Source organism: Coregonus clupeaformis, chromosome 30, assembly GCF_020615455.1.
Source record: "Coregonus clupeaformis isolate EN_2021a chromosome 30, ASM2061545v1, whole genome shotgun sequence".
NCBI lineage: Eukaryota > Metazoa > Chordata > Actinopteri > Salmoniformes > Salmonidae > Coregonus > Coregonus clupeaformis.
The window spans coordinates 2,079,961-2,103,349 of record NC_059221.1 but is presented as its reverse complement, the minus strand read 5'-3'; the positions used below and the strand labels follow the sequence as shown (position 1 = coordinate 2,103,349).

Genomic DNA, 23,389 nt, shown 5'->3' with positions numbered 1-23,389 from the left:
TATATTTTATACATTTATTCTTAAAAAATGTATGGGTTGATCACATCAGAGCCAAAGCAAAGTAGCAGTTACTGGAATTCCCACTAGAGGATAAAGTGACAGAAATTAAGCATGGGAAATGTACAAGACATGAAATAATATACTATTTTCATTCAAACCAACTGACATAACTGTAACTCTTCCGATTGCCATATCAACGGAGCTGATTGGAGTTTGTTTCAGTGCACCTCATACAAACAAGACAGTAAAAACAGTTTCACAAAATAAAAAACAAAACATCCACAAAAGCATTCATATTTTATCAATACTCTAGATCTTGAGGGTCTCTGTACATACTAGTGACAAGTGTTAACCAGAATAGTATTGTCCTCTCTAAAATGTATGTGAAAGGAAGCTACTAGACTATTGAGACACAGACGCAGCCACAGTGTGTGTCCTTAAGGTGAGGAAGTGTTGAAGGTGCCCCCCGGGGGTCGGCGGGAGGCAAAGAAGTCCTCCTGTCTGAACATGATGACGTCGCTTGGTTTTCATAGTAACAGGAACTGCAAGTCGCCCATCATGGCGTAGAGCTCTGGGTGCTGCCGCTGGTACGAGGCATGCTCCATCTTCAACTCCTCCTGTAACACACACACGCACACACGTCAGGTCATGTTGGAAACTTAGTGGTTTGTGTGGGTGTACCTGTGTATGTGTGTACCTGTCAGAGGAAGGCCCTCAAAATTGTCAAAGACTCCAGCCACCCTAGTCATAGACTGTTCTCTCTGCTACCGCACGGCAAGCGGTACCGGAGTGCCAAGTCTAGGTCCAAAAGACTTCTCAACAGCTTCTACCCCCAAGCCATAAGACTCCTGAACAGCTAATCATGGCTATCCGGACTATTTGCACTGCCCCCCCACCCCATCCTTTTTACGCAGCTGCTACTCTGTTAATTATTTATGCATAGTCACTTTAACTCTACCCACATGTACATATTACTTCAACTACCTCAACTAGCCGGTGCCCCCGCACATTGACTCTGCACCGGTACCCCCCTGTATATATAGCCTCCCTACTGTTATTTTATTTTACTTCTGCTCTTTTTTTCTCAACACTTTTTTTGTTGTTGTTTTATTTTTACTTTTTTTGTTAAAAATAAATGCACTGTTGGTTAAGGGCTGTAAGTAAGCTTTTCACTGTAATGTCTGCACCTGTTGTATTCGGCGCATGTGACCAATACAATTTGATTTGATTTGATTTGACTTGGGGTGGGACCAGCAAGAGCCTCATGTTGACGGAGAGCCCACCTGCACTCAACTGGCCTGGTGCCTAAACAGGAACACCATATGACATCACAAAGGGAGAAAGAGATGACTGGAGCAGTGGTGTCCTGTATGTATACTGAACAAAAATATAAACGCAACATGTAAAGTGTTGGTCCCATTTTTCATGAGCTGAAATAAAAGATCCCAGAAATTTTCCATACACACAAAAAGCTTATTTCTCTCAAATTTTGTGCACAAATTTGTTTACATCCCTGTTAGTGAGCATTTCTCATTTTCTAAGATAATCCATCCACCTGACAGGCGTGGCATATCAATAAGCTGATTAAACACCATGATCATTACACAGGTGCATCTTGTGCTGGGGACAATAAAAGGCCACTCTAAAATGTGCAGTTTTGTCACACAACATAATGCCACAGATGTCTCAAGTTTTGAGGGAGCGTGCAATTGGCATGCTGACTGCAGGAATATACACCAGAGCTGTTGCCAGAGAATTGAATGTTCATTTCTCTACCATAAGCTGCCTCCAATATTGTTTTAGAGAATTTGACAGTACGTCCAACTGGCCTCACAACCGCAGACCATGTGTATGGCGTCGTGTGGGCGAGCAGTTTTCTGATGTCAACGTTGTGAACAGAGTGCCCCATGGTGGCGGTGGGGTTATGGTATGGGCAGGCATAAGCTACGGACAATGAACACAATTGCATTTTATCGATGGCAATTTGAATGCACAAAAATACCGTGAGAAAATCCTGAGGCCCATTTTTTTAAAGGTATCTGTGACCAACAGATGCATATCTGTATTCCCAGTCATGAAATCCATAGATTATAGTCTAATTAATTTATTTCAATTGACTGATTTCCTCATATGAACTGTAACTCTTTGAAATCGTTGAATGTTGTGTTTATATTTTTGTTCAGTAGAAATCAGGGGAAAAGTAATTCCATAGTAAGCAAGTATAGACACATATTTATAAGCATGTGAAACCCATATGTTGTTTTTGTAGAACCATGATAACCATGGTCTTTGATCTGATTTTCTATTTAATTCAGTGTGTGAAAATGCGCATCTTATACAATATATGGTACTGCAAAGCTTTATAAAGAAAAAATACATAGTGTAATATTGTATACTCATTAAAGTTAGTCAATAATCCAATAATATTGGAACAATCAAATATTTGTTTCAACAATCAAATATTTGTTTCATTTCCAAAACAGAAACATTTGATGAAAAATAACATATTGAACTACAGTGGGGAGAACAAGTATTTGATACACTGCCGATTTTGCAGGTTTTCCTACTTACAAAGCATGTAGAGGTCTGTCATTTTTATCATAGGTACACTTCAAATGTGAGAGACGGAATCTAAAACAAAAATCCAGAAAATCCCATTGTATGATATTTAAGTAATTAATTTGCATTTTATTGCATGACATAAGTATTTGATCACCTACCAACCAGTAAGAATTCCGGCTCTCACAGACCTGTTAGTTTTTCTTTAAGAAGCCCTCCTGTTCTCCACTCATTACCTGTATTAACTGCACCTGTTTGAACTCGTTACCTGTATAAAAGACACCTGTCCACACACTCAATCAAACAGACTCCAACCTCTCCACAATGACCAAGACCAGAGAGCTGTGTAAGGACATCAGGGATAAAATTGTAGACCTGCACAAGGCTGGGATGGGCTACAGTGTACCTATGATATGCACTGGCTTGAGCAGGGGGACCTTGCGAGCGCTGCAGGATTTTAATCCATGACGGCGTAGTGTGTTACTAATGGTTTTCTTTGAGACTGTGGTCCCAGCTCTCTTCAGGTCATTGACCAGGTCCTGCCGTGTAGTTCTGGGCTGATCCCTCACCTTCCTCATGATCATTGATGCCCCACAAGGTGAGATCTTGCATGGAGCCCCAGACCGAGGGTGATTGACCGTCATCTTGAACTTCTTCCATTTTCTAATAATTGCGCCAACAGTTCTTGCCTTCTCAACAAGCTGCTTGCCTATTGTCCTGTAGCCCATCCCAGCCTTGTGCAGGTCTACAATTTTATCCCTGATGTCCTTACACAGCTCTCTGGTCTTGGTCATTGTGGAGAGGTTGGAGTCTGTTTGATTGAGTGTGTGGACAGGTGTCTTTTATACAGGTAACGAGTTCAAACAGGTGCAGTTAATACAGGTAATGAGTGGAGAACAGGAGGGCTTCTTAAAGAAAAACTAACAGGTCTGTGAGAGCCGGAATTCTTACTGGTTGGTAGGTGATCAAATACTTATGTCATGCAATAAAATGCAAATTAATTACTTAAATATCATACAATGTGATTTTCTGGATTTATGTTTTAGATTCCGTCTCTCACAGTTGAAGTGTACCTATGATAAAAATTACAGACCTCTACATGCTTTGTAAGTAGGAAAACCTGCAAAATCGGCAGTGTATCAAATACTTGATCTCCCCACTGTATTTAAAAAGTAATCTTAAAGCTATGTGAGAAAAGTTAGCTTGCCCTCATTTTTGCAGACCCATTGTTCTATGAGTGGTCAAAGAGAGTTTTTACTTAGATTATTTTCATATTACTATCTAAGCTATGGGTTTGTCATCACACCAGCATCATCAGGTTCTTAAAGTCTAGCCATCAATTTGGTCAAAAGAGCTGCCTCTACTGCAACTCCGGGCTGAGAGCATTACCATGCCTCTAACTGCTGCACAGCCTCCATCAGCTTCCCTGTCGCCTTCTCCCCATAGGCCAACCCTGGTCTTTTGGTGCCCTGCTGATGCAAGTGTCTGCAGAGTTTCTCCAAGTCCCTCATCAGACTAAATTCCCTACAGGACGTCAATTCCACAGGTAGGCCGCTCCTCTCCGGGGCCTTGCCCAGGTGCACCAACCAGAACTTGGCCAGCTCGTTGGGGCTCGGAGCGTGGCCTGCCACCATGTTGAGCACCAGAGAGAACAGGTCGTGAGCTGCGGCTGGTACGGCGTGTTCCCCTGGGCCAGTGTGGCAGTGGTTGGGCTGCGGGCTTACTACCATCACCCTGGCTGCGGATTTGGCCTGTTCTGCTAGCCAACGCATCGGGCCCTGCTCTGCCAGCCTGCCACGCTGCCACATGTCGATAGCCACCTGGCAGCCACCATGCCACTGGAGGAACTCAGCAAAAGCTAGCACAGCTCTCTGGAAGACAGGGTTTTCTGCAGGGTACACCACCAGCACTGACACAGGGACCTCAGGGGCCTTCAGCAGCTCAGTGAAGTGGGAGTTTGAGTGCATTCCATAAATTTGATCTGGAAAGGAAATGAGAGAGGTGATAGGTTAGTTACTTAAAAACAACGAGTTTGTTCAATGTTGATTCCTGAACTTGAAGAGATCCTGTTTAGCTTACACAGAATGAGAGAGCAGGCCACCAGTGCCACGAGCCCAGTTAGGCATCCAAGATAGACTATTAGAAGGCTTGCTGGTTTCCCCTCATCATCATTACGGGTGGTAACTGTAATGCAAGAAATTCCAGGAGACCCATACATTTTACCCCAGGAGACCCATTATGGGTGGTAACTGTAATAAGACTATATTTTACCCCAGGAGATCCATTATGGGTGGTACGTGTAAATGACAAGGTAGCTTTATTCACGTCAGGGGAATTTAGCGAGAGCAAAGGACTTTCAGTGAAGCTCTATATGCCGTATGATATGTAGCTACTGTATGTTCATGTCAGGGGAACTTAGCCTATGATTCGTGCTCTGTTCAGATAGCATATGAACATGTCATAAGCCATGAACACACTGGCAGTCTTACCATTAGGTAGAAGAACTTACCATTAATGTGGCTATGTTCACGTCAGGGGAACTCCACATGATTCATGAGACAATGCTATGTTCATGTCATGAGAACTGAGTAGTGAAAGTGTATGTCTTATTTTACATTTATTTAGTTCTGTCCTTGAGCTGTTCTTGACTACTAATGTTCTGTATTCTTTTATGTTTTGTGTGGACCCCAGGAAGAATGGCTACTGCTTTAGCAGCAGCTAATGGAGATCCTAATAAAATACTAATCAATCTCATGGACATACTCTCCCTATGTATCCACTTGGAAAGGCACATTAAAAGGGAACACAGTTCATGTCAAATAAATTATGATAAATCATAGAAATTGTATTTGTATAGACATAGCCATTTTGCTAATACATTTGTCACAAAGTGTTAACAGAAACCCAGGCCTAAAGGTGCAAAGAGCAAGCAGAAGCAGTAGCAAGGAAAAGCTTCCAAGGTAGGCCTGGGAGGAACCTGACTGTCTGGCAGGGAGTACATTCTAATGACAATCTAAGCAGTTGGTCAAGGGCAGACCCTCAAAGCTGGTCCAACCAGGCATATTGTGGCCATCACAGAGTGGTGGGAGGCACCAGCATGTCGAACAGATCACAGATGTTTAGACACTCAAAAGACTAAAATAACTTACCAGAGTTGGGTATCACAGTGGGGATTGAAGTAGGCCTACTCAACTCAGCTTAAAAGAAAAATAAACAAATACCACTTGTCAAATACATGGGAATCCCTGCACTTGAAATCAGATGTGTCAAATGAATCAGATTGCTGTCAAGAGTTGCTGTAGGTAGGTGTGGTGTGGAATCAGGCGCAGGACGCAGAAGTAAAGTCCAACAAAATACTTTAGTAGATCACACAAAATAATCCAAAACCAGCCCGGAGGCGAGAAAAGCGCGCACAGGCGTACACAAACGGGCGCACTAAACAAGTGCGTAATCTTCTCCTAAATACAAACAAGGAGGTAAGCTACAAAATAGCGCACCAAATACAGGTAGCGCAGCAACACGACAAGGAACAATTACACACAACACCTAACTAACAACAAGGAACTAAATAGGGTGCTTAATGAGACATAACACAAAACAGGTGTGACAAACAGACAAAACCAATCAAACAAGAAACATAGAACGGTGGCAGCTAGTACTCCGGAGACGACGACCGCGAAACCTGCCCGAACAAGGAGGAGGGGCCGCCTCGGCCGAAACCGTGACAGTACCCCCCTTGACGCGCGGCTCCAGCCGTGCGCCGCCCCCGGCCTCGGGGACGACCAGGAGGACGCAGAGCAGGGCGCGTAGGATGACCACGATGGAATTCGGTCAGCAGGGACGGATCCAGAATGTCCCTCCTCGGCACCCAGCACCGCTCCTCCGGACCGTACCCCTCCCACTCCACGAGATATTGGAGACCCCCCATCCGGCGTCTCGAATCCAGGATGGTCCGAACAGTGTACGCCGGAGCCCCCTCGATGTCCAACGGGGCGGAGGAGTCTCCTCAATCTCAAAGTCCTGGAGTGGACCAGCTACCACCGGCCTGAGGAGAGACACATGGAACGAGGGGTTAATATTCTTGTAATCAATGGGCAGTTGTAACCTGTAACACACCTCGTTCAATCTCCTCAGGACTTTAAAAGGCCCCACAAACCGCCGACCCAGCTTCCGGCAGGGCAGGCGGAGGGGCAGGTTTCTGGTTGAGAGCCAGACTCGATCTCCAGGTGCGTACACTGGCCCCTCACTGCGGTGTAGGTCGGCGCTCGTCTTCTGTCGACGGATGGCTCGCTGCAGATGGACGTGTGCAGCGTTCCACGTCTCCTCCGAGCGCCGCACCCACTCATCCACAGCAGGGGCCTCGATCTGGCTCTCATGCCAAGGTGCCAGAACCGGCTGGTACCCTAACACACACTGGAAAGGGGTTAGTCTAGTGGAGGAGTGGCGGAGAGAGTTCTGTGCCATCTCGGCCCAGGGCACATATCTCGCCCACTCCTCCGGCCGGCCCTGACAATATGACCTCAGAAACCTACCCACATCCTGGTTGACTCGTTCGACCTGCCCATTACTCTCCGGGTGGTAACCCGAGGTAAGGCTCACCGAGACCCCCAACCGTTCCATAAAGGCTCTCCAGACTCTGGAGGTAAACTGGGAGCCTCGATCGGACACTATATCCTCGGGTACCCCGTAATGCCGGAAGACGTGAGTAAATAGAGCCTCAGCGGTCTGTAGGGCAGTAGGAAGACCCGGCATGGGAAGGAGACGACAGGCCTTCGAGAACCGATCCACAACGACCAGGATGGTGGTATTCCCTTGTGAGGAGGGAAGGTCGGTAACAAAATCCACCGAGAGGTGAGACCAGGGTCGTTGTGGAACGGGCAGGGGTTGTAATTTACCCCTGGGCAAGTGTCTGGGCGCCTTACACTGGGCACACACTGAGCAGGAGGAGACATAAACCCTCACATCCCTGGCTAACGTTGGCCACCAGTACTTCGTACTAAGGCAGTGCACTGTCCGGCCAATACCTGGATGTCCAGAGGAGGGTGACGTGTGAGCCCAATAAATCAGCCGATCCCGGACCTCGAGCGGGACGTACGTCCGACCCACCGGACACTGTGGAGGGCTAGGGTCGGTGCGTAATGCCCGCTCGATCTCCGCATCGACCTCCCACACCACCGGTGCCACCAGACAAGACTCCGGTAGTATGGGAATGGGCTCCACGCACCTCTCCTCCGTGTCATACCGCCGGGACAGGGCATCTGCCTTCCCGTTCTGGGACCCAGGGATGTAAGTGATCTTGAACACAAACCGGGCGAGAAACATAGTCCATCGAGCCTGGCGAGGATTCAGTCTCCTAGCTGCCCGAATGTATTCCAGGTTACGGTGGTCGGTCAGAATGAGGAAAGGGTGTTGAGCCCCCTCAAGCCAATGCCTCCACACCTTTAGGGCCTGTACTACGGCTAACAGCTCCCTGTCCCCTACGTCATAATTCCGCTCCGCCGGACTGAGCTTCTTAGAATAAAAAAGCACAGGGGCGGAGCTTAGGTGGTGTGCCGGACCGTTGTGAAAGAACTGCCCCGATACCGGCCTCAGACGCGTCCACCTCTACTTGGAAGGGTAAAGCGGGATCCGGGTGCGCCAGCACTGGAGCCGAGGTAAACAGGTCCTTCAGTCTCCCAAAGGCCCTGTCCGCCTCAGCCGACCACTGCAAGCGCACCGACCCCCCTTCAGAAGAGACGTTATGGGAGCTGCCACCTGTCCAAAACCCCGGATAAACCTCCGGTAGTAATTCGCAAAACCCAAGAACCGCTGCACCTCTTTAACCGTAGTTGGGGTTTGCCAATTACGCACGGCAGACACTCGGTCCACCTCCATTCTCACCCCTGACGCAGACAACTGGTAACCCAAAAAGGAGACTGACTCCTGAAAGAACAGACATTTCTCGGCTTTGACATACAGGTCATGCTCCAACAGTCTCCTCAATACCCTGCGCACCAGGGCTACATGCTCGGCCCGAGTAGAACTGTACACAAGAATATCATCTATGTACACCACTACTCCCTGCGCCTGCATGTCCCGGAAAATCTCATCTACAAACGATTGGAAGACTGATGGAGCATTCATTAACCCATATGGCATGACGAGATACTCGTAATGGCCGTAGGTAGTACTAAATGCTGTCTTCCACTCATCGCCCTCCCTAATGCGTACCAAGTTATATGCGCTCCTGAGGTCCAATTTTGTGAAGAACCGTGCCCCGTGTAATGACTCCGTCATGGTCGCAATCAGCGGGAGTGGATAACTATATTTCACAGTCACCTGATTGAGACCGCGGTAATCAATACACGGACGCAAACCTCCATCCTTTTTCTTCACAAAAAAGAAGCTTGAGGACGCGGGAGAAGTGGAGGGCCGTATGTATCCCTGTCTCAGAGACTCGGCAATGTAAGTCTCCATTGCCCTTTTCTCCTCCTGTGACAAAGGATACACATGGCTCCGCGGAGCGCAGCTCCTGTCTGGAGGTCTATCGCACAATCCCCCTGTCTATGAGGCGGCAACCGTGCCGCTCTGGTCTTACTAAACACGAGTGCCAAATCCTCATACTCAGGCGGAATGTGCAGTGCTGGCATCTGGTTCGGGCTCTCCACCGAGGTCGCCCCTACGGAAACACCCAGACATAGCCCCTCACACTGAGCAGACCACCCTTTAAGAGCCTTCTCTCGCCACGAAATCGTAGGATCATGGGTAATCAACCAGGGAAGCCCCAGTACCACCGGATACGCAGGAGAGTCGATCAGATAGAGTTGAATCGTCTCTTCATGACCCCCCCCTGCGTCATCATCCTAAGTGGCGCCGTGACCTCCCTAATCAACCCAGATCCTAACGGACGACTATCTAAGGCATGTACAGGGAAGGGCTTATCGACTGGAAGGAGGGGAATCCCTAACTCAACACAGAATTTACGATCTACAAAATTCCCAGCTGCGCCTGAATCGACTAGCGCCTTATGCTGGGAACGAGGTGCAACCTGTGGGAAACAAACAGGTAATGTAATGTGTACGACAGAAAGCTCTGGGTAAGTAGGGCGCCTACTCACCTGGGAGGACTCCCCAATGTGTGACCTGCCATCTCCCTCACCAGGAGACCCTCCCCAGCACCTAGCCGCGGTGTGCCCTCCGCGGCCACAGTTGGTGCAGGAGACTGCCCCCCTCGGGCTCCTTCCTCTCCTCCCTCTAGCGCCAGCACCTCCAAGCTCCATCGGGCTCGGCTCGGAGGCGCTGGAGGGTGGAATGGGAGGCCCCCACCTGGGACGTCCGCGGAGTCGCGAGCAGGGTGTCCAGCCGAATGGCCATGTCCACCAACTGGTCAAATGTTAGTGTAGTATCCCTGCACGCTAACTCTCTGCGGACGTCCTCCCGAAGGCTACATCTAAAGTGGTCTATGAGGGCCCTCTCATTCCACCCTGCATCTGCCGCTAGAGTCCGGAACTCCAGCGCAAACTCTTGAGCGCTCCTCATCCCCTGTCGGAGGTAGAATAGACGCTCCCCCGCCGCCTTCCCTTCTGGTGGATGGTCGAAGACAGCACGGAAGCGGCGGGAGAACTCCGCATAGGTGACTGTGGCGGCGTCTATTCCCCTCCATTCGGCGTTGGCACACTCCAACGCCTTGCCGGTGAGACAGGAGATGAGGGCGGAAACGCTCTCGTATCCCGAGGGCGCCGGGTGTATGGTGGCAAGGTAGAGCTCCACTTGTAATAGGAACCCCTGACACCCGGCAGCGGTGCCGTCGTACGCCCTCGGGAGCGAGAGCCGAATCCCACTGGGTTCCGGTAGTTGGACGGGCGGGCTGTCCGATGGTGATGGTGCGATAGGTGGGGGTGTGGGTACCCCGCTGGTCTCCCATCGATGGAGGGTGTTCATGACGCGGTCCAAGGCGTGCCCGATTTGGTTGATTCGATCCTCTTGACCACGAAGACGCTCCTCCATGATGTCGGTGGGTGCTCCTGCTGATTCCATAAAAGGTGTGTAATTCTGTCAAGAGTTGCTGTAGGTAGGTGTGGTGTGGAATCAGGCGCAGGACGCAGAAGTAAAGTCCAACAAAATACTTTAGTAGATCACACAAAATAATCCAAAACCAGCCCGGAGGCGAGAAAAGCGCGCACAGGCGTACACAAACGGGCGCACTAAACAAGTGCGTAATCTTCTCCTAAATACAAACAAGGAGGTAAGCTACAAAATAGCGCACCAAATACAGGTAGCGCAGCAACACGACAAGGAACAATTACACACAACACCTAACTAACAACAAGGAACTAAATAGGGTGCTTAATGAGACATAACACAAAACAGGTGTGACAAACAGACAAAACCAATCAAACAAGAAACATAGAACGGTGGCAGCTAGTACTCCGGAGACGACGACCGCCGAAACCTGCCTGAACAAGGAGGAGGGGCCGCCTCGGCCGAAACCGTGACAATTGCTCACCTGTGTGGTTATTTGATGTCGCTGGCATAAAATAGAATGGAAATGGTTAAACAAAGCCCAGCCACTTTAATAAAAAAATATAGAAATGATTGAACATGAGTAGATAACTATAAAGAAAAAAAAACTCAGCACCAATATCTCTGTTTAAACTAGAGATGTATTTTTGTTTTTGTTTGTTTGTTGTCATTCCGCCGCATCCGTCGTCACTAGTTACTACAGCCACAAGGTTATAATTATGTCTAAATCCCGTCTATTTCTACAATTTATCTACTTAAAATCTGATTTTAAACCTAACCCTAACCATAACCCTAACCACACTGCTAACTTTATTCATAACCCTAACCAAAAAGACCAAAAAGCTCATTTTTGTTTTCATGACTTTTTATGATAGACAATTTGGACTTTGTGGCTGTGGTAACTAGTGACAACGGTGGAAGGTGGCAACAGCTGTGTTTGTCAGACCAGCCGACATCCTGAAAATCTGTGTTCTCACGAAAACGGCTGTAGCGTCCGAACGGTTTCTGCTACACACTAATATGACCCCTCTATGGATTGATTAGACTCATGAACACGTTGGTGTTCTCCGTTTTGCTCTAGGACCCCCCACAAGTTTCACTTGACTCGTCTGAATGTAACCTGATAGGGGCCGAAAAATATATTGATGTGAATAGGGCATTTCCACATAAAAGGTATATGGGTAATTCCATGACCATTTAAATTTATTCAGACCCCTTTCCTTTTTCCACATTTTGTTCCGTGACAGCCTTATTCGAAAATTTATAAAATTATTTATTTTTCTCACACAATACCCCATAATGACAAATCGAAAAAGTCCACCTGTGGTAAATTCAATTGATTGGACATGATTTGGAAAGGCACACACACCTGTCTATATAAAGGTCCCACAGTTGACAGTGTATGTCAGAGCAAAAACCAAGCCATGAGGTCGAAGGAATTGTCCATAGAGCTCAGAGACAAGATTGTCCATTCTTAAATGGAAAAAGTTTGGAACCACCAAGACTCTTCCTAGAGCTGGCCGCCCGGCAAAACTGAGCAATCGGGGGAGAAGGGCCTTGGTCAGGGAGGTGACCAAGAACCCATTGGTCACTCTGACAGAGCTCCAGAGCTCCTCTGTGGAGATTAGAGAACCTTCCAGAAGGACAACCATCTCTGCAGCACTCCACCAATCAGGCCTTTATGGTAGAGTGGCCAGATGAAAGCCACTCCTCAGTAAAAAGCACATGACAGCCCGCTTGGAGTTTGCCAAAAGGCCCCTAAAGGACTCTCAGACCATGAGAAACAAGATTTTCTGGTCTGATGAAACCAAGATTGAACTCTTTGGCCTGAATGCCAAGCGTGACGTCCGGAGGAAACCTGGCACCATCCCTACGGTGAAGCATGGTGGTGGCAGCATCATGCTATGGGGATGTTTTTCAGCGGCAGGGACTTGGATTCTAGTCAGGATCTAGGGAAAGATGAACAGAGCACAGTACAGAGAGATCCTTGATGAAAACCTGCTCCAGAGCACTCAGGACATCAGACTGGGGCGAAGGTTCACCTTCCAACAGGACAAAGATCCTAAACATACAGCCAAGACAACGTGGCTTCGGGACAAGTGGCTTCGGGACAAGTCTCTGAATGTCCTTGAGTGGCCCAGCCAGAGCCCAGAATTGGACCCGATCTAACATCTCTGGAGATACCTGAAAATAGCTGTCACGCGTGCTGTAGGTGGGTGTAGTGGTGGAATCAAACGCAGAACACCAAAGGATAGTCCAAACAACTTTAGTAAATCTCCAAACAGGAAAAATGACAACACTTGCCCGAAGGCAAAAATACGCACAAAGGCGAAATAGCAAAAAGCGCACTAACAGGTGCGTAACGCTCCAACGCAGTGGAGGAAAGCTCAACCGAGCGAAAGGGCGAAAATAAGCCCTACACACGACAGACCAAAATCAATAACACACAACACTAGACAAACACAACGAGAAACTTATAGGACACTAATTACGCTAAGCGAGAACAGGTGTGACAACAAACAGACAAAAGCAAACGAACATGAAACATACAACGGTGGCAGCTAGTATTCCGGAGACAACGAACGCCGAAGCCTGCCCGAACAAGGGAGAGAGGCAGCCTCGGCCGAAACCGTGACAGTACCCCCCTTGACGCGCGGCTCCAGACGTGCGCCGACTCCGGCCTCGGGGACGACCCGGAGGACGCGGAGCAGGGTGCGTCGGGTGCCCACGATGGAATTCCGTCAGGAGAGACGGGTCCAGAATGTCTCTCCTCGGCACCCAGCACCGCTCCTCCGGACCGTACCCCTCCCACTCCACTAGATACTGGAGACCCCCCATCCGACGTCTCGAATCCAAGATGGACCTCACGGAGTACGCCGGTGCCCCCTCGATGTCCAATGGGGCGGAGGAGTCTCCCTGATCTCACTTTCTTGGAGTGGGCCAGCTACCACCGGCCTGAGAAGGGACACATGGAACGAGGGGTTAATACTTTTATATTCAACAGGTAGTTGTAATTTATAACACACCTCGTTCAACCTTCCCAGGACTTTAAATGGCCCTACAAACCGCCGACCCAGTTTCCGACAGGGCAGGCGGAGGGGCAGGTTTCTGGTAGAGAGCCAGACTCGATCACCAGGTGCGTACACCGGTCCCTCACTGCGGTGGAGATCGGCGCTCGCCTTATGACGTCGGAGGGCCCGCTGCAGGTGGACGTGTGCAGCGTTCCATGTCTCCTCCGAGCGCCGCGCCCACTCATCCACCGCAGGAGCCTCGATCTGGCTCTGCTGCCAAGGTGCCAGAACCGGCTGGTACCCTAACACACATTGGAAAGGGGTTAGGTTAGTGGAGGAATGGCGTAGGGGAATTCTGGGCCATTTCGGCCCAGGGAACGTACCTTGCCCACTCCTCCGGCCGGTCCTGGCAGTATGTTCTAAGAAACCTACCCACATCCTGGTTCACACGTTCCACCTGCCCATTACTCTCCGGGTGGTAACCCGAGGTGAGGCTCACCGAGACCCCCAACCGCTCCATAAAAGCTTTCCAGACTCTGGAGGTAAATTGGGGACCTCGATCAGACACAATATCCTCGGGTACCCCGTAGTGCCGGAACACATGGGTGAATAGGGCTTCGGCAGTTTGCAGGGCAGTAGGAAGGCCCGGCATGGGGAGCAAACGACAGGCCTTAGAAAACCGGTCCACAACGACCAGTATAGTGGTATTCCCCTGTGAAGGAGGAAGGTCAGTAAGGAAATCCACCGAGAGGTGGGACCATGGTCGCTGTGGAACGGGCAGGGGTAGTAACTTACCCCTAGGCAGATGTCTAGGTGCCTTACACTGGGCGCACACCGAGCAGGAGGAAACATAAACCCTCACATCCCTTGCCAACGTGGGCCACCAGTACTTGGCACTAAGACAGTGCACTGTCCGGCCGATACCCGGGTGTCCAGAGGAGGGTGACGTGTGAGCCCAATAGATCAATCGATCCCGAACCTCGAGCGGAACATACCTCCGACCCTCCGGGCATTGTGGTGGACTAGGGTCGGTGCGTAACGCCCGCTCGAGCTCAGCATCGACCTCCCACACTACCGGTGCCACCAGACACGACTCCGGCAGTATGGGGAGTGGGCTCCACGGACCTCTCCTCCGTGTCATACCGCCGAGACAGCGCATCTGCCTTACCGTTCTGTGACCCAGGGATGTACGTGATCTTAAATGTAAACCGGGTCAAGAACATATTCCATCTAGCCTGCCGAGGGTTTAGCCTCCTCGCTGCCCGGATGTACTCCAGGTTACGGTGGTCCGTCAAAATGAGGAAAGGGTGTTGAGCCCCCTCAAGCCAGTGCCTCCACACCTTTAGGGCCTGTACCACGGCTAACAGCTCCCTGTCCCCTACGTCATAGTTTCGCTCCGCCGGACTGAGCTTCTTGGAATAGAAGGCACAGGGGCGGAGTTTAGGTGGCGCGCCTGACCGTTGTGAAAGCACGGCTCCAATACCGGCCTCAGACGCGTCCACCTCTACCTGAAATGGTAAAGAGGGATCCGGATGCGCCAGCACTGGAGCCGAGGTAAACAGGTCCTTCAGCCTCCCAAATGCCCTGTCCGCCTCGGCAGACCACTGCAGACGCACCGGGCCCCCCTTCAAGAGAGACGTGATGGGAGCTGCCACCTGTCCAAAACCCCGGATAAACCTCCGGTAGTAATTCGCAAACCCCAAAAACTGCTGCACCTCCTTCACAGTGGTTGGTGTTTGCCAATTACGCACGGCTGACACCCGGTCTACCTCCATCTTCACCCCTGACGCAGACAACTTATACCCCAAAAAGGAGACCGACTCCTGGAAAAACAGACACTTCTCTGCCTTAACATACAGGTCGTGCTCCACCAGCCTCCGCAACACTCTGCGCACCAGGGCCACATGCTCGACACGGGTAGGCGAGTACACGAGAATGTCATCTATGTACACCACGACCCCCTGCCCCTGCATGTCCCTGAAGATCTCATCCACGAATGATTGGAAAACTGACGGAGCGTTCATCAACCCGTATGGCATGACAAGATACTCGTAATGGCCCGAGGTGGTACTAAAGGCTGTCTTCCATTCATCGCCCTCCCTGATGCGCACCAAGTTGTACGCGCTCCTGAGATCTAATTTAGTGAAGAAACGCGCCCCATGCAAGGACTCAGTCATGGTCGCAATCAGCGGGAGTGGATAACTGTACTTCACCGTGATCTGATTGAGACCACGGTAATCGATGCACGGGCGCAAACCACCATCCTTCTTCTTCACAAAAAAGAAACTCGAGGACGCAGGGGAAGTGGAAGGCCGTATGTATCCTTGTCTCAGAGATTCGTCTATGTAAGTCTCCATAGCTTTCTTCTCCTCCTGAGACAGAGGATACACATGGCTCCGTGGGAGCGCAGCTCCTGCCTGGAGGTCTATCGCACAATCTCCCTGCCTATGGGGCGGCAACTGCGTCACCCTCGACTTACTAAACGCAATAGCCAAATCCCCATACTCGGGGGGAACGTGCAATGCGGGCACCTGGTTTGGACTCTCCACCGAGGTAGCCCCTACGGAAACGCCTAAACATCTACCCACACACTGGGCAGACCACTCCATCAGAGCCCTCTCCTGCCACGAAATAGATGGGTTATGGGTACTCAACCAGGGCATGCCCAGCACCACCGGATACGCAGGAGAGTCAATCAGAAATAGCTGAATCATCTCCTGATGACCCCCTGCGCACACATCCTAAGTGGCGCAGTGACCTCCCTGATCAAGCCCGCACCCAACGGACGGCTATCTAGGGCATGAACGGGGAAAGGGACATCAACAGGAAGAAGGGGAATCCCTAAAGCTAAACAAAACTTCTTATCAATAAAATTCCCAGCCGCGCCTGAATCTACCAGCGCCTTATGCTGGGAATGAGGTGCTACCTGTGGAAAACTCACAGGCATACAGAAATGTGCAACAGAGAGCTCTGGGTGAGTGGGGCGCCTACTCACCTGGAAGGAATCCCCAGTGCGGGACCTGTCGTCCTCTCCCCTAGGAGGCCATCCCCAGCACCTAGCCGCGGTGTGTCCTCCCCGACCACAGTTGGTGCAGGGGATGGACCCCCTAGTAAGCCGACCCCTCCTCTCTCTAGCGCCAGCGCCCCCGAGCTCCATGGGACACGGCTCGGAGGCGCTGGAGGGTGAAATGGACGGACCCTCCTCGGGACGTCCGCGGGTAGCTAGTAGGTTATCCAGCCTGATGGACATGTCGACCAACTGGTCGAACGAGAGGCTGGTGTCCCTACAAGCCAGCTCCCGACGGACGTCCTCTCGTAGACTACATCTGTAGTGATCGACGAGAGCCCGATCATTCCACCCTGCATCTGCCGCTAGAGTCACGGAATTCGAGGGCGAACTCTTGGGCACTCCTCCTCCCCTGCCGGAGGAAGACCAGACGCTCCCCCACCGCTTCCCCTCCGGGGATGGTCAAACACCGCCCTGAAGCGGCGGGAGAACTCGTCGTACGTGATGGTGTCCGCGTCGATCCTCCTCCACTCCGCGTTGGCCCATTCCAATGCCTTCCCGGAAAGGCAGGAGATCAGGGCGGACACGCTCTCATGTCCCGAGGGCGCCGGGTGCACGGTGGCCAGGCACAGCTCCACCTGGAGAAGGAATCCCTGACACCCGGCCGCGGTTCCATCGTAGGCCCTCGGGAGCGAGAGTCGGACTCCTCGAGGTTCCGGTGCGGGAATGGGCGGACTGGCCGATGGAGCTGGCAGGGAGGGTGGCGGTGGAGGCGTTCCCCAGCCTCGGATGGTGGTGATCACCTCCTGCAGTGCGGTCCCCATCTGCAGGATCTGGTCCCGTTGTTCCCGGACCTGGTCCTCCAGCGTCGTCTGGGCTGCTGCGGCTCCTGCTGATTCCATTATTGGCGTGTTATTCTGTCACGCGTGCTGTAGGTGGGTGTAGTGGTGGAATCAAACGCAGAACACCGAAGGATAGTCCAAACAACTTTAGTAAATCTCCAAACAGGAAAAATGACAACACTTGCCCGAAGGCAAAAATACGCACAAAGGCGAAATAGCAAAAAGCGCACTAACAGGTGCGTAACGCTCCAACGCAGTGGAGGAAAGCTCAACCGAGCGAAAGGGCGAAAATAAGCCCTACACACGACAGATCAAAATCAATAACACACAACACTAGACAAACACAACGAGAAACTTATAGGACACTAATTACGCTAAACGAGAACAGGTGTGACAACAAACAGACAAAAGCAAACGAACATGAAACATACAACGGTGGCAGCTAGTATTCCGGTGACAACGAACGCCGAAGCCTGCCCGAACAAGGGAGAGAGGCAGCCTCGGCCGAAACCGTGACAATAGCTGTGCAGCGACACTCCCCATCCAACCTGACATAGCTTGAGAGGATCTGCAGAGAAGAATGGGAGAAACTCCCCAAATACAGGTGTGACAAGCTTGTAGTGTCATACCCAAGAAGACTTGAGGCTGCAATCGCTGCCAAAGGTGCTTCAACAAAGTACTGAGTAAAGGGTCTGAATACTTATGTACATGTGACATTTCAGTTTTTTATTTTTAATACATTAGCCAAAATTTCTAGAAACCTGTTGTTTTTGTTGCCTGTTTTGCATGTTATTTTGGCATTAATACGTGTCACATATCAGTTTGCAATGTAAAAAAAAAATCCTTAAGTTAATAAAGCCGTATACAAACATGTTCTCTTTTTTGCTTTCTTGAGTAAGGCAGCTACAAAATTCCGGTGTTTCAGCCTAGCTCAGTGCTTTCTGTGGTGGTGGGGCAGCCAGCGGAAAATACGGAGCGTAGGGGTTGGTAATGTTCTCTAGTTGCGCCGTGATTGGCTCAGTGTTCTGCCACTCATCGGGACACTACGTCACCACAACATCTACGGGAGAGCTCAAAAATTCAAGCCCCTTGGGTGCTGCCATAGAGTTACATTAGAAGTGCCCATCCAAGAAGGCTCAAGGTCATTGGCCACAGATAAAATGACGTCAAATCACATTATATCTACCGTAGCTTTGATTGGACTGATCATGTCAACATCATACTTTCAAAATCTTAGCTAGCAAGCTAGACAAGCAGTCATCATCATGAATCAAGTCGACAATCTACTGGCAAATCCTTTTCAATCCTTGTCATATGAAGAGAAATTATAGATAAAAAGTATCGGTAAAATAAGTTTTGAACGGTCATCTAACTTGGAATTCTAAATCGGGAACTCAAGCCTCTTTCTAGAGCTCCGACCTGAAGATCACTGACGTCATGATTCGACCTTGTTTTTTTCTGAGTTCCCAGTTGTCTTGAAAGCAGAATAAATCCAGAGAATGCCAGACTTTGATGACAAAGTTTGATGACAAAATCCTGTTCAAGTGAGCACAGCACAACAAGGTGAGTCCAAAAATGTATTGTATGCTGCTGCATAAATGATGTAATATGCCAGGGAGATATGTATACTGTAGCTAAGAAAGTAATACTAAGTTGTGTAGTAAGCTGTTAGTAGCCCATGTGCCTCACCCTAATAATTTGGTCCCTTTCCCCCTCATAACTTAGCCTACTGTTCTGACTTGGAGGTGCACATGTAGCCTATGGCCTGTTTTAGAGAAATATTGTAAAAGCTTTAATTGTCTGCTTATATGCCCCCTTTATTTATCCTACGGTTCTGACTTGGTGTACAGGGAGAATACTGTAAGAACGGCCCATGTTCTGAATTCTGTCACTGTACAAATAGTTATATTGACTACGTAAATCCTAGCTCGCTCATTAATATCTTAATCGAAATTATGGATTGCCTCTAATCCAGTCGTCGTCCCCTTATGCCATAATTTGTACATCTCAATTGTCAGTAGAAACCGCATTTGTTTAAGCAAGTCAGTCATATCAGCTATGTTTTTTTAAAAGACAGTAAATGAGGGTGACTTAACTGTTTCGCTGCCAGACAAGGCTCCGCTGATAGCCAGGTGTAGCTGTGGTAAGGATTCACTCCATGGTGCTGAAAAGAAAGCTCTGCTGTTGGGACAGCTTTATGTAGGCCCTTGTTACAGGAGTGGCTCACAGTCCTAATCAGTGTCTGATCACGGGACGTACAGTGGGGAGAACAAGTATTTGATACACTGCCGATTTAGTAGGTTTTCCTACTTACAAAGCATGTAGAGGTCTGTCATTTTTATCATAGGTACACTTCAACTGTGAGAGGCGGAATCTAAAACAAAAATCCATAAAATCACATTGTATGATTTTTAAGTAATTAATTTGCATTTTATTGCATGACATAAGTATTTGATCACCTACCAACCAGTAAGAATTCCGGCTCTCACAGACCTGTTAGTTTTTCTTTAAGAAGCCCTCCTGTTCTCCACTCATTACCTGTATTAACTGCACCTGTTTGAACTCGTTACCTGTATAAAAGACACCTGTCCACACACTCAATCAAACAGACTCCAACCTCTCCACAATGGCCAAGACCAGAGAGCTGTGTAAGGACATCAGGGATAAAATTGTAGACCTGCACAAGGCTGGGATGGGCTACAGGACAATAGGCAAGCAGCTTGGTGAGAAGGCAACAACTGTTGGCGCAATTATTAGAAAATGGAAGAAGTTCAAGATGACGGTCAATCACCCTCGGTCTGGGGCTCCATGCAAGATCTCACCTCGTGGGGCATCAATGATCATGAGGAAGGTGAGGGATCAGCCCAGAACTACACAGCAGTACCTGGTCAATGACCTGAAGAGAGCTGGGACCACAGTCTCAAAGAAAACCATTAGTAACACAGTACGCCGTCATGGATTAAAATCCTGCAGCGCACGCAAGGTCCCCCTGCTCAAGCCAGCGCATGTCCAGGCCCGTCTGAAGTTTGCCAGTGACCATCTGGATGATCCAGAGGAGGAATGGGAGAAGGTCATGTGGTCTGATGTGACAAAAATAGAGCTTTTGGTCTAAACTCCACTCACTGTGTTTGGAGGAAGAAGAAGGATGAGTACAACCCCAAGAACACCATCCCAACCGTGAAGCATGGAGGTGGAAACATCATTCTTTGGGGATGCTTTTCTGCAAAGGGGACAGGACGACTGCTCCGTATTGAGGGGAGGATGGATGGGGCCATGTATCGCGAGATCTTGGCCAACAACCTCCTTCCCTCAGTAAGAGCATTGAAGATGGGTCGTGGCTGGGTCTTCCAGCATGACAACGACCCGAAACACACAGCCAGGGCAACTAAGGAGTGGCTCCATAAGAAGCATCTCAAGGTCCTGGAGTGGCCTAGCCAGTCTCCAGACCTGAACCCAATAGAACATCTTTGGAGGGAGCTGAAAGTCCGTATTGCCCAGCGACAGCCCCGAAACCTGAAGGATCTGGAGAAGGTCTGTATGTAGGAGTGGGCCAAAATCCCTGCTGCAGTGTGTGCAAACCTGGTCAAGACCTACAGGAAACGTATGATCTCTGTAATTGCAAACAAAGGTTTCTGTACCAAATATTAAGTTCTGCTTTTCTGATGTATCAAATACTTATGTCATGCAATAAAATGCAAATTAATTACTTAGAAATCATACAATGTGATTTTCTGGATTTTTGTTTTAGATTCCGTCTCTCACAGTTGAAGTGTACCTATGATAAAAATTACAGACCTCTACATGCTTTGTAAGTAGGAAAACCTGCAAAATCGGCAGTGTATCAAATACTTGTTCTCCCCACTGTATGGACAGGTACGTGAGAAGTGTTCTCCCTGTTTATTTATTATTTCAGTCATAGTTAGTATTTCGTATTTTTGGTTGTCTGCCTGTTTTTTGGAGTCTTATTTGCTCCGCCTTTCTTTTTCGTGTAAAGTCCGTTATTTTGTATCCTGGCTTCGGGACCATCAGTAAAGTTCCTTGTTTCACCATCTCTGCCTACTGACTACTGTCTAACCAGCACCGCAACTTGGTCACACCTCACACCAACCCTTACAGGCCCTACATTGACATTTACATTTTAGTCATTTAGCAGACGCTCTTATCCAGAGCGACTTAACTGTTTGTGGGCACTGTTTGTCACTGTTATATTGCAATTAATGTATTGTTTAGTGTTGTGTTTTGTTGTGTAGTGGCTTTGCTGGCATGCATCTAAAAGAAATTGGGGGAGTTTGCGCCAACAAGATTTACAGTACATGCTAAAATCAACACTGGTCCTGAGATTTGGTCAACTGGTCTGTCAAAAATATATATTATAATTTTTTTAAAATATTAAGACAAATATTTGTGGAAAATCAGTTGAGATTGCTCTGTCTTTCAAGAATCCCTGAGCTCTAAAACAGTAAAATTTTCTCTCAGCTTAACGTCAAAATGTGTAAATTAGCATGAGATTAGCTATAAAACTGTCTCTGCCCCATGGGTTGGGGGGTCCTTGCTCTGACCTTGCGGGGGCCTCGCAAAACTGCGCTACGCCACTGCAGGTATAGTCTTATATACTAGAGTATAAATTCCTGCAAAATATGCTAATTATTAATATTATTCTTATTTTTTATATAACTAATATCACTATAAAAAAATACATCAATTCATTTATTTATTTTTTACTTACGGTTCGGTACATTATATGTCGTAAACTCTGAATATTGACCAATTGGCGGACTCGGAAGATTGAAAGCAGTGATGATCTGATGGAGCCCTGGCTTTGCAGGTGCAAGGTAATAGAACCACAGCTGTATGAAAAATAGATATTATATCAATGAGCCTTACCTGAATAACACAAAGAGTTAGACATTAGCAAATATACCTTTTTTAACTATGGCGATTATCAGCAATATAGCCACTGATTGTGATATGAAGTTTGTTGTAAACGAATAGAGTACATTAGGCCCACCTGTTCGAGACCACTGAGGTCAACTTCTCCCAAAGGTGGTTCATACCGACAGCGGTATGTATCACCCCCTATATCGATCCAAGTTCCTTTGAGATTGTGAAAGCTTTCTGCAAAATATATGATGTGTTGGTATTATAGGCATCACTGTTACTTTTCCAAATCTATGGATATTAACATGCAATTCATTCAGATAAAGTTTCCCCTACTGTCGATGTTGATGGCCCAACTTATGTTCAGCCAAATAGCCCCCATGTCTTCAGGCAGAACATTCACTTTGAGTGCACGCAGACGAGAAGGACTGGCCTGAGGAATCTCTGTCCATTCCGGTGGTATCCCTTGGGGAAAAAAATACCCCATCGTTAATTGACAGTATCCCACTCCTGACACCAATGTAGCGAACAGCGGCAGGTCTAGAAAATGCAAACTCACTAACCACTGCTTTAATAGGAATAAGGTAACCTTCTCAAGGAAGATTGCAATGAGCATACCTTGGCTCAGGTCGTTAAAATATTATTTCCTTACCCTGAAAGCAGTCTATGGACTAGGAGACTGATTTGACAGATTGTGGATTACAGTCTATCCTTGTCCACCATAATTCAAGGTAAGAAAACGAATAAATCATTTTGTAATCTGAGTGAACCATCCCTGGGCTAACTCACCATCTTCTGATTCCTCACAGGTAACACTCTGTGGATGACATAATGAACAATTAAAATGATTAATCTCGCATCAAAACTATTTTTATAGGATAAATAAAAACTTACAATTGAGGGTGATGGCTGAGCAGTAAGCCATTTAAAGAATATAATCAATATCAAGGTCCTCATGATTGAAAAAAAATGATAACGTAGTCATCTGTAGTTGCAAAATATCCCGTGAAAGAGTTTGCCCTATAATAAACTGTTGAGAACACCAAATCCGTCCGCCTATTGACGATCACTCTGTGAACACGTTGGTTATAT

General features: G+C 48.4%; 1 protein-coding gene across 4 annotated transcripts; it reads right to left on the bottom strand.

Annotated features, from left to right (window-relative positions):
- On the bottom strand, positions 1–23,277 carry LOC121545479 (interleukin-17 receptor B). Of its 4 annotated transcripts, XM_041856033.2 has the most exons (9): positions 23,192–23,277; positions 23,087–23,114; positions 22,634–22,762; positions 22,428–22,534; positions 22,146–22,266; positions 5,709–5,756; positions 4,639–4,743; positions 3,949–4,540; positions 1–617 (listed from the first exon to the last, which is right to left on the bottom strand). In XM_041856033.2, exons 1-9 carry the CDS (start codon positions 23,252–23,254, stop codon positions 608–610), a joined length of 1,203 nt encoding a protein of 400 aa, XP_041711967.2. In that variant the 5' UTR covers positions 23,255–23,277; the 3' UTR covers positions 1–607. The 4 variants fall into 4 exon arrangements, with proteins under 4 accessions (XP_041711967.2, XP_041711969.2, XP_041711968.2 ...); XM_041856035.2 differs by lacking the exon at positions 4,639–4,743; XM_041856034.2 differs by lacking the exon at positions 5,709–5,756.
- Between the last annotated feature and the right edge of the window lie 112 nt (positions 23,278–23,389).

Bases quoted from the DNA above. Each gene is read 5' to 3' on its own strand.
- LOC121545479 (XM_041856033.2), bottom strand. From the start codon at position 23,254: ATGAGGACCTTGATATTGATTATATTCTTTAAATGGCTTACTGCTCAG. The intron at 22,763-23,086 runs GTGAGTTAGCCC...TTTTTCCCCAAG, and splicing joins CTGTGAGGAATCAGAAGATG to GGATACCACCGGAATGGACA. The intron at 4,541-4,638 runs GTAAGCTAAACA...TTTCCTTTCCAG, and splicing joins GGCCTGCTCTCTCATTCTGT to ATCAAATTTATGGAATGCAC.